At 35.2% G+C, this 12,218-nt stretch overlaps 1 protein-coding gene across 2 annotated transcripts; it reads left to right on the top strand.

Annotated features, from left to right (window-relative positions):
• Nucleotides 1-6,299: 6,299 nt before the first annotated feature.
• Nucleotides 6,300-12,071, top strand: RB195_026089 (uncharacterized protein; the record flags this gene model as incomplete). 2 transcript variants are annotated; one of them, XM_064214498.1, is made up of 7 exons in its annotated part: nt 6,300-6,344; nt 7,646-7,726; nt 7,807-7,982; nt 9,567-9,684; nt 9,765-9,842; nt 10,893-10,992; nt 11,995-12,071. In XM_064214498.1, the coding sequence occupies 7 exons, from the start codon at nt 6,300-6,302 to the stop codon at nt 12,069-12,071; spliced, it is 675 nt and encodes a 224-aa protein (XP_064070378.1). The 2 variants fall into 2 exon arrangements, with proteins under 2 accessions (XP_064070378.1, XP_064070379.1); XM_064214497.1 differs by having other exon boundaries at nt 11,938-12,071.
• Nucleotides 12,072-12,218: the final 147 nt, after the last annotated feature.

Below are 12,218 nucleotides of genomic sequence, written 5' to 3'. Positions count from 1 at the left end.
AAGATTCAAATATTACACAGTAAATCATCCCGCAGGTATAATATTTTGTTTAATTCCAGGAATTTCATGGAACATTCAAGCCGATAGCAAATTATCATTTAAAAAAGTGACGTTTCCCAGATTAAAATAATAGATCAGAGTCTTTTATAAATTTAGATGCTGAAAAGAGTTTCTTGTAACAAAAATGCGGTATTTTCAAGTTTTCTCAAAAGATGTTGTGGCTCGAATTGGAAATCCTCTTTTTTTTCCTCTAAACGTGAAGGTGACAGCAAATTTCGCATCTACACTTCAATAGATCCGTTAAACCTCCATTAGCATCGCCTCCTCTGCTTTAAAGGTCTGTTTTAAAATTCCGAAAAGCTGAGATTTGAGACGAAGTTTCTCGAAACTCACTTAGCACTTCTCAAGACAACCGGGATTTCGTTCCCTACTGCAATTCAGCCAGTAAAGCTTTTGCAGTATACTAAAAAAGATGTGAGCCTGGTTTTTGTCTTAACCTAAGCGGTAGCGAGGTGAACAGCGTTCAAAGGAAGGATACGTTGTGAGAGTTGCTCGGCTGAGGTCTGGACGCATCGCCTCTGAGGGCTTTAGCTGCCTCTGAGGACTTTAACGTTGATGAACATCTACAATAGAGCTTCGCCACCCGCTCATCACCCTCATTGAAAAGAGGCCATGACTACGTCGCTGAGGATGTTCACGAGAACATTAAAATGAACAGTAGTGCATAGTCTGAAATAGTCTCCATTGCGAGCCGCCTTGTGTCGTCTGGATTTCATCCTCTTTCACTTATCCGCCGACGTCTAAGGCATATTCCTCAGTGGCATCACTGAGGCAAAGCAGGTAGATAATACCGATATAATTTTGTCATAAAATGCCACGTTTAGTTGCCGACCTCTATTGGCCAAAAAATTGATAATTTAATTATTTTTAATTATTCGCTTTGCTGCGACAGTAGTGATATTTTTTCACTCCTAGAGTGGGTTCTGGGATGAGACACGAGAACTCGAACTTTTCTCCGAAGCTCGTGCTCTGTCGAAAGTATAGCCGCACGAATCACTGTTGCACATCCATGGTCACCTCCAAGCCACAGGGAAGCAACCGTAAACCGCCATCGCTGAAAAGATGCGCCATGTGAGTATCCAGATGCGTTGACAGAGTAGTACTTAACAACACGATCACTGTCACTACTTCATGCATCCAATTAATGAGGTGCTTCTCTGGAGCCTGAATAATCTCCACATTCCCAGACTTGGTTTTCGGTTTTTTTTTGTTTGGAAAAGTGGTGGAGTGAAGAACAACAAATGAATAAGTGAAATAAATCCAAAAATTACTTGAAGAACTAATCCCGACTCAATTATAATCACCTATGATTAGTCTGTCCTCTATAAAAACGAATCCTTACTTCTACATGTTTAAAACATCAGATGTGTACTGTCCGTTGAAAAAACAGGAAGCTCGAACCTAATGCAAATGATTTCAGCTTTTCATTTTTTTTTCCAGGTAGATCTCAGACCAGCCGGTCTTCCTGAAAGTGGACGCAGGTGGCACCGGGTTGAATATGGGATCTTTGATAGATAAAACCGCAATTATTATAATAAAAAATAAAATAATTCACTAAAATATAATGAAATTCGAATAATAATGATTACTTAGACCATCTAACGACTGGGTGACAACTAATTCCAGGAGAGTGCCTGAATTTTACTAGTTAAAAGTTCGTGAAAGGCAACATTTTGTAGAATACTGTAGAATGATCAGGTTTAAGAAGCATCGGGTTTTTTCACGTTTGCAGACCTAAGCTAACCGTGACGCTTCCCGTGCAGTTTCACGAACCACTAAGACGTAGTGTTGATTGATAGATGAACTCGGATACGTCGTGACCACCTGCATCAACCAGATGCACTAGACGACCGTACGACCACACATACATATACATACACACACACACACAATGAAACAGCTCGCGACGCACGACGACCGCCCGGACGTTTCCGTCACAACCGACCGCTCAACTAAAACTCGACGTCGATGATCGATGACGCTCACGTGGAAGGTGTGGCGTGAAAATACCGTACTATCCTTCTATCGGTCGATTACGAAATAACTCACCATATTCTGCACTCATCTACCGTAGTACTGAACATCACGCTATTGAAGAGCTTGCTTCTGTTTAACCGCTCTTCTGCTTAAGCAACTACTTGGCCAAAAACTTATCATTTCGCTATGTCATCATCACGAATTTGATCGTCGGAACCAGTTTCTTCGTATATGATGGGGAACCACGACTGATTGACTCTTCCCTGACACCATCGCCCAATTTCTCAGTTACTACTCTGCTACTTCTGCGCATTTTTTCTTAACTGTGAAGTTTCATGAACTCCCTATACCTCTAGTAAAATATGTAGTCCATTCTTTTTTCCGGGGTCAATACTATTGAAGCCGTTTCGTATGGTTTCTAGACAAACTAGCAAGTCAGTAGTGTCTGTAAATGAAGTGGAAACTAGTGTGTAAAAAAATAGAATCCATTAATTTTAATATTTCAAAATCCCTGAAAGTTACCTGTTGGAGTGTATTGCATTACATGCTGAGAAAGAAATATTTGAATAAATACAAGTCTATTTAGCACAATTATTTTCGTCAACACTTCCAGAATCAAAGCTTTTTTCTCTGTACGGATTTTTTTTACAATGCAGTTCAAAAGATGTCCCAGCGCTCGAGGACCTCACAACGTCTACCTCTCTACTCAAATTTTTTATTTATTTTACGTGATCGTTCCCAAATTTCTTCTACCCCTTCCTGTGCAGTTTTTTGCAGCTTCAAATATACTTCCATAATTTATTCACATATTTATAAAGCCATGAAAATGTTAATTATTCTTCTTCTATACTATTCCGGTACTTACTGAACAAAAACCAATAGAAACTCGTTGTAGTCTTAAGCTCTGTTGTAAACAGCCGCAGCATAGCCTTTAAAGAAGTAAAACTTAATTTGCCGACGACCTTGGATTCCCCACTTGCTGTCTTCGATTAAAAATCTTCCCCACTCTTTTTGATGACATTTCCAATCGTATTTCCTTATTTTACTTTTTTTAATAGAGCTTCTATTTTGCCGAACGATCTGAGCGCAAGATAGAAAGAAGCTGGGAAACTGCCTCTTAATGAAAGTTCGCCAACTTTATTTCAGCGTTGAAAAGGATTGAAAGGGAAAAATAAAGGATTATGATTCGAGAAATATTTAGTCTTTAAGTTGCTATAAATATACTCTCTAATACAAACAGAGTACGGTTACAATGCTATTCTAAAATATTCTGTATTCTAGAATATTGCGCAGGCAAAAAAAAAAGAACTCTGTTGCAAAGACATGTTTCCAATTAGTGCTGTTACAGTTCATTTGCTACACTTTTTCTGTGGATTTCATTTAGTTCTGCCATCCTAAACCCTAAAACGTTAAAGAAGAATCTTTCACTATTGGAAGCGGTTCAAAATTGATTTGTATTCAACTAGCAATTCATATGTGCCAAGAACTTTTTATCTAAATACAGCACAAAGATGTTACAGCGACAGAAGAAAAAAAGTCGTTTACGACCTTCCAGATAAATTAATAAATACTGGTAGTTCTTTAAAACTTAAATTTATCTACGTATCGAACTAAAATGTCGCTAAATCAACAGTTAAAAAACCCAACAGTTAAAATAATTTACGGAGAACTAAGAAGTAATGTAATACGGTCATAACTTACGCTAAATTTCTTTATTACTGCTTAGCAGAGTTCAAAATACTACGCTTATTGAATATAGTCTATATTTATATTACATTACATTTATTTGACAGATATTATGATTCCTACGTTAAACTCCTTTATTAATAGTGAACAGAAATCAAAATATTAAATTATTAAAATATAATAATTAAATATTACGTTTATTGAATATAGTGTATATTCATATCATATTACATTTATATCAAAGGAATTACAAAAAGGAGAAGTCGTACATGTTTCTTGTGATTTATTAAATATTTTGGAAATAGTTTTTTTTCCACCGAGCAAAGGGACAAAACCACCGTGTTTCTGGATTTTCTCGAACAGTTTCTCACAGCTATGGAATCAAACTGATATCAGAATAGAAGAGTAATTTCGTTGAGTTTTCTCTGGGAAAATATTCTCACGTTCAGCATGCTTAGCTAACTACCTCTGTTTCATACATATGTCCATCAAGGAAAGCCTCAATGCAGTTGTATAACCTGCCTGAGAAGACCATTCACACAGTTATTTAGACATTCAAAATATTTTCTGTCACGTTATCCTCAGACGACTCATTTTTTAATATTATATAAACATGTTTTATTTATATACATAAAGCAGAAACTACGAATTTACTATTTTGCAGTTGTGGGGGTGGGATTCCTTATAAATCTGAAGCTAAACGTTTTATTTCTGAAGACGTCTATACTATTCATCAATTGGTCCGCTTTATATACTATATTCTATTCTATTCTATTCTATACTAAATAGAAAATTGCTAAAAATATTATTTCTGAAGTAAGTTCAGATTCAAGAAGTTGTAAAAGCTCCGGCGACAGATGTCAATATAACTGTGATTATGCCATCGTCCAAAAATTATTTTTGAGCCTCGTTTTCCGTACATCCATTTTCAGTGACCTAAGTTTTTAGCTGCATTTCTTCCTTCTGCTTAAAGCTAACCTGACTTTATAAAGAAGGACTTTAAACTTTTCACAACGCACAAACTTCTCTGGGAATCAAGCCGAAAAAATAATTAGGAACTTTTAGTCTTCCAATTGTTCTCAGCTTCCTGGTCTTCTTTGGACTAATTTGTGCAACATTTCAAAAGCATGATATGAACTAGTTATTAAATGTACACATTGTAATGATCCTTTGTTCAATTTGTGAAATCGATGGAACGATTTCGTATCTACAGACTGTGTAATAGTATCGATGGTATGCTGGTCTACCAATACTCGACTTGTCATATGAGATTAGGATGTCTAGCATCATTAAACAATCACAACAAAGTGTCCAATTCTCGCTAAACTACGTCCACGTTCTTCAAAACGAATTGGAACAAATGTCCAGTTTTTAATCGCACACTATTAGTGTAATTCGTATAAAATTTCATCTCTTCTTCTATTTTTGCACAAGTACTTTGGTGACAGTCATCCTAATGTTCGAACAAGGTTTTGAGATTTCACGTTCTCAGGATTTTAGATTTTAAGTATTTTTCAGAAAGCACCGTTTTATACAGTTCGCAGTCTGGTTATTATTCCAATAAAAATGCTCTAACACGAAAATCCCCTTTGTTTTTCTTTTCTCGGAGACATTTCTTGGCTTTCGAGTCTTGAAAACTCTCTTTTTTTCATATGAAGCTCTTTATTTTTGCCTCTCTTAGACGTTTTGTTTTGTGGGATCTAACAACAGGATCCTGAAGCCGACATTCCGAATAGGAAACATCTCTGGAAAAGAATAGCTTTTATTTGTTGGAAAAAGTTAGTGTTAAAACCACTGAGATATAATTATTCATGTGGAAAAGAAGATTCCTATTCGAAAATTGCCTCTGGTCATTTCTTTGATTAATCTTTTTTCCTTCCAATAAGCTTACGATCATTCTATTCGCTTTTTTAGTGTCTATACTATAAATGAGTATTGATTGCCACACAATCAATCTTGCTATACAAACATATATTTCATTGGAACCTGAATTTTCTATTATCACAGTCTAAAGTTATTAACCCATCAAAAACTGTTTGTTGACTCAAATAGTCCCATATGTTCGAAAATTGACCCCAGAGTTCAGGTAATTTATGAATACAGCTACATATTTAACACAAAAAAAAACCTGTTCGACTCATTCATATCTCTTTCACATTCTTCGATCTCATGTGATTCACTTCCATTTTTAATATGTGGCGCCTGACAACTCTCATCGTCTACCTATTCCATTAGTTACGAGGAGAACATCCTTGAACTAGCAATGATTTCTGCTTCTTCTTCTATATAACATCATAAATTATTTTCCGGACCATCGTTATTCTATTCATCTCGTCTTTACCACAGAAATATCATACTACATATTGGTAAATAGTTAATTTCACACTCATTCGTTATAAACACCAATATAGTATCAACAGCGTAAGATTTATTTGAAACGACTCACACCCAATTAATTTATTTTTCGTTTCGTAAAATCTCTTAGCAGACTTGCATTCTTCAACTCCTACTTTCTAAAATATTTAAGCTGTAATTGCAGATATTCAGTCGACCCGTCTACTACTCGCTCCTCTAATATGGAGCCATTTTCAAGGAAAAATTCATTTAAAGCCATAATATATGTACGTAAGTGAACTAACAGCGATAAAACTCTCAAAATATTGTTTATTACAAGAAAATACACAATATTTCAAATGATTAGTTTCTTTTAGCGAAGACTTTGAAAAGTCTGAAAGAGAGGTTAAGTAAGAAACTCAAAACGACAGTAATCTTTTACTCTTTTGGTTATTCACTGATGGAAAAGTGAGGTATGAAAATTGAGTGCTAAATAGGACGGCGCTTTCCATTTCCAGAACTACGAAATCGTTTATTGAAATTTTGTGGCCTTCAATTCTTACAAATAAATCTATTATTTGGCACCGTTTGAATCATTTTAAGGGAACGCAATAATGTTAAGTAAATAATGGTAGTAAAGAAATACCTCCAAAAAATTTTTCGTTTTAAATTAATTTTTATAGAAGCGTAGATAATAATACCCGTGTAAAAATGATTCTATCTCCTCAAAGTATTTCATTTAACTGATACATTTCTGAGAATTATTCTTCCTTAGTTCTCTTTTAAGACTAGCGCTTCACGATAGTTATAAAGTACTAGTAGTTAGTATAAAAATTATAGATTATATTCTATGCTTATACTATCATATACTATTCTATCTTATGCTTATGCTTATATAAAGCTATAGAATATAATCTGTCTTTGGTACTACGTTAAAGACCAAAAGTCTCAGAACAAATACAAAAATATGTGCTATTTCTCATTTCAATTTTGCACGATTTCTCCGTGAAAACAATCTGTAAACTTGTAAAAAGATGTTTTTTTAGCTGTCTCGAGCATTGTTCATTTGAGCCCACCTACGAAAATTGTAAACTACAGAGCGCAGTTCTGAGTGAGTAGAAATTTCGAATGCAGCAATGAAAATTTTAACTTTAAATGGTCTATAGAAGAAAAGCGAACGAATTCCTGGTATTTAGAATCAAAGAGTAATAAGAGAGAGAGAGAGAGAGAGAGAGAGAGAGAAAGTAAAAGTAGAGTCCTGTGGTCTCAGCAAGAAGAAATAGCACGTTAGATGAAAGAAAGTTTGCAAAATAAAAAATTGAAACACGTTAAAATGTAAGTGGAGAGTAGAATCGATTAGCTCACCCATGTAACTGAAATTTAATCACAATTCTATTATTTCTGTTGCATTTAAATTACTATCTACAACAATTTCTGGATGTAGACGATGCACACCTTTTATATTCTCGTTGAATTGTGAGTTACTTAATATCTTCCTTCTAAAGTATTGAAAAGTTCATTAAACATTAAAGAAATACTTTATAAGTGAATTACTTTCAAAGATTTTGTCCAATCAACAGAATTTTAGCGCAGTCTTCGGATTCCAAAGAAACCAAAGCCACCGAAGCCAACGGTGGCTAAGGAACCCAGTGTTTTCCTTATCAAACAGGTACATTTTGTTATTTGCCCTTCCTTAGAAACTATTCGAATAGGTATTTCAGATATTTTTTGCACATTGAAATATTTCAGGCATCATTCGACAATTTGCAAGTGCTTAAACCAATTCAGGAAGAATGTGCGACACCAATGTTTCCAAGCAAATCTTTTCCGATCCTACCATGCTCCCTCATAAAGTTTTATAACGGAGCTGATCTTAAAGCTTACGAGAAAGAATGGTTATTAACCAGTTACGAGCGAAAGAGGAGGTAATTTTCTCGGATCCTTAAATCGTAATGCAACATGATCTTCCATGTCATTACAGTCAACGTTCATCAACTAACTAAATCCGCTATACTGCTGCAAGTTACCGAAATTCATATGGCTTAAAATATCATGGATATGTCCTTCCCTAGAAACGTCCGCTTGATAAAGTGAGCGCTATCAAAATAGCATGTCCGTAAACCTGCGATGTTTTCTTTTCTGAGGGGTTTTCAGAAATTATGTTTTTTTCTGAATCGCTTTGACCATTTTTGTTTTCAGGGATGAACATAAATAAATAGATTAAAAAGCAAATTAGTTAAATAAATTAAAGGGTTAGGAATAAGTTGGACGCCGTCAATAACGGTAGAGTTCATGGAACATCGGCGGCACTTATTCACTTCAACCTCTCAGACATACTTGTCAGGAAATAAATGACAGAAATGAGGAGTCAATAAAAAAACTCGTTAGAAAACCACTGTCAAACAAAAAAAGCGGGGGTAACAAAAAAATGAGGTATTCCACAAAAATGAAAGCGGGTTTATCTTTGGGGTTTTAGGGTATTTCAAAGATTTTTTTTTCCCAAAAATCACTATAAAAATCGCATCCTTAAGGAACTGTTAATATTCGTTAGTGTCCAACTTTGTTTAACAAGCGTGAAAACACAATTCTTGTCGTATATCTTGCATTTTTCTAATTCTAAAGTTTTTTACTAATTCGGATTAAAGGAAAACCTGCTAGAGTTATGTAATGAGAGTACCTCCGGGCAAACTAACACAGTTTAAAAACAAGAGACCATTTAATCGCTATTTTCTTGTGAATATATCTCAATATCGAAGAATCATTTATTTTCCACAGAATTTCGGATCATTCCCCTCCTTCCTTTCCTGATGTCTTAGACAGTTCGCAATAAACGCTATAACTGGTTTTATTAGCATGTCCCTTAGGTTCCTTTCCTCGGCCGTCAACACTTCAAAGGGATACCCACAGATCTGGAATGGCGCGGGTTTTAGAGCGTTCCGTCAGCCATTCTTAATTGCCTAAAAAGAGTTAGAATATGGGCGCGTGCACAAGGCTGGCGCGCTCCAATAAAACTCTTCGTGGACAACAGCGCCCCGGAACGCTCGAAGCCGGATCTTCTGGGCCATTTTTTTGCGGCAATTAAGAGGAATTGGGCGGAATCACCCTCCTCCCCATAATCTACGGCCCCGTATAGGCATAACCCACCTGGAACCAGCACCACCCCAGATTCGTGAGGTGATGCCCTTAATTCACTTCAACGTGATTCCAAGGGCAAAAAAAAATCAACAGTTCATCACATTGATAGCCATTCTCCTAACTATATTATTGATTATTATTGATTATTCCATTCCCCTAACTATATTATTGATTGAGACATCTTTGTTATTGAATAAAAAATAAAAGTATTAGAAAAGTAGCTAAGAAACTTATGGGGCAGTCTAATAACACAAGCAGTCCAAACTCCAGCCTTACAGTACATGAGATCCATTGGTATATAAGTTCATTTGAACGATACCATTTCTCAGTTTACAGTATAGTCAATCGAAAACATTAAGATTTTCTTAATTAAGGTCACAAAAACTGTTTGTCGCCGGATACCATGCTCACGAACAACTTTTCTGTCCGCAGCAAGCAAGTCAAATCGAGATTCATTTCACAAGTTCATGCTCAACTGACGTGATATTACAGGTAAGAATTCAGCAAACCAGCTATCCAGTTATTCTATTATTGTTATTATATCAAAAGTAATTAAATTACATTCTTTCCAGGTACAAGCCCCTAATGGTGAATTCAGTAATTATCTTTACCCTTCAAAAGATCAAACAGTATTCTTCAATCCTACAAAGGTAGTTTGTGCCGATTACCTTTTTAAGAACGAAATGTAACTGGATTAGGATCTAAATCATTTGAGAAATTATAACGAGAATATTCGAAAGCTCCTTCAGCAACCAAAAGAATTTTATCTCTATCAAATTTTATTGTTATTTATTGATATTCCCTTATATTAATATTTTACTTATCATTATTGTCCGAGCAGATGAAAGATACCCTGGATATTTGAGTGTTTTTAAGCAGTTCCACAAAATCTTTCCACAAACCTTCAAAATACTATTCTTTTCACGTTAAACCTGGTCTTTTTTGAACAATGACTCCTTTTCGTGGTATCTACTTTTCCAATAAATCTTACTTGAGAAAGTACATAGGTCACAAAATTTGTTCCAATTATCAGGAATGTAAAACCAGTGGCAAGTGGTGTTCGTTGGAATGGCTGTCAACATTTCGAAGTCATCTAATCGAATTAGAATCACACATTCGTGCGATGTGAAAAGGTTACGATAGCCATTAGAGATTTAAGAGACCAAAAATTATTAAGTATTTTGGACTGAAATTTTAAAAAAACCACGAGAAAATACCGTTAATTGCCCTCCACTAGGGTTAGTTTACTTACAAATTACCATGTTTTCAAACTACGGAAATAAAAAGCTAGAATGTTCAATATGAAACAAACAATATAAAACAACAAAAATTTACAGTGTTTATGATATCACTTTTATTGAGAGGTATCCAAGAAATCACATCAGGCTAAGTCTAGACGCAATCCTTTGTATTTTCAAAAAATAAAAATTCTATTTTGTTCCCAACATTCCTTTGTGTTGCTAAAAAGAAGAGGAAAAATTTTTGTTTATTGCAAAAATTACTTAAAACCCTCGTTAGTAGGAAATTAATAATATGATATACAACATAACACTTATCGATCTTCAACCTAACACGACGTTCTCGATTCAGACTCTTAGACTTTTTTATTAAACCCCCTGGACCCTTTATTATAGATTTCCCCATAGAAGGAACACAAATTCAGAAAAAAATCAACATTACTCAATTGACAAAAATTTTAGGTCGGATGTGGGCACGGTATTTGGCGAATAGATATTGCCGTACGAAATGGTTGCAGATTTCGTCATGTACGAACAGAAGAAGTTCATCTCAAAGGACAGGGTAAAATCATCTTTTTTTCCTATTTTTTTACTATAGAAAGGAAAATAGTCATAATACAACTCTTTTTTTTTCTGTAACTATGTATTGAATATGGTGAAAACAAAACTCCGGATATTTAATACCTTGAAAGGTTCGTGGCTTCAATTTTGGCTGTGTACGTCCACGACATTTAAGTTAAACGTAGAAAACTCACACCTCCGTGGCTTTTCTTCAACACTGCAGGAGAAAAGGAAATTACCAGAGAAATGGGCCGATGTCCGTGTGACGCCGTTCATTAGTTTTTTTTCCTCCTGGGATTACCTAAAGTTTAACATCACCCTCTGATTTACACTATATTTTGTTCAACAACATTTAAAAAAAAAACTGGTCAAGTATGAGAAAAAGGTGACAATGTGATAAGGTACTTAAACATGACGCTCCTACACTACACTGAAAAATGGTTATACGTTTCTGGCACTATGCTAGGAAATGTTTCTAAATAAAAAATATTCGTTGTTATTTAAATACCAGGAAACAAAGAGAATGAATAAAACTACTTACCTAAGAAACTACGCCAATGGCTCACAGGATGTCTAACATAAGTTCTGATATCTCGTTGCCTTCAAAGTATTTTCATGTCTTTTTTTTTTCTTTTTAGTCATAGAAAGTTATGAGAAATGGGGGGATTAAAGAAGAGGAATTTTCCCCATGTAATTCCAGATTTTTGAAATCCTCTTAGACTCTGCTCTGCAGCATGTTTGAATTTTGTCAACAGTAATTTCATTTGAATTCCTCGTCTTTGAGGAAGAGGGTTGTCAGCGGTCCAGGATACGGTGGCATGCTTAGTCATTTTCGGAAAGGAGCGCGTATATTATAGTGGGCTGAAACTGTCAACTAATGAACAACCAACCCCACAAACAAAAAAATTGGAAATATTTCACATAATCCAGCTAGGAACTCTTCTAGGTTATTGTGATCATTTGCATCATGACTTCGACGTACCACCAAGAAAGAAAATTTCAGGAATCATCGTGTACAACGTTGAACCAAATGCAACAATTCGATTAAAGGAGAAGTTATGGTTAAACTTGTTGAATTAAGACGAATTTATTGTACATCCCGGTTGAATTGATCAAGTCAACCATATTCTCGCTACCGTTTTGGGACCAGAAAAATCAAACATATCCGATGGCGAGAATCTAGTCACTCTTTCTTTCCGCAAGGCTAAAGTGAGCCCAGAGGCAAAG

Source organism: Necator americanus, chromosome X (genome assembly GCF_031761385.1).
Source record: "Necator americanus strain Aroian chromosome X, whole genome shotgun sequence".
In the NCBI taxonomy this organism is placed as follows: Eukaryota; Metazoa; Nematoda; class Chromadorea; order Rhabditida; family Ancylostomatidae; genus Necator; species Necator americanus.
Note: the sequence above shows the minus strand (reverse complement) of the source record. Positions and strands in the feature narration are given on the sequence as shown.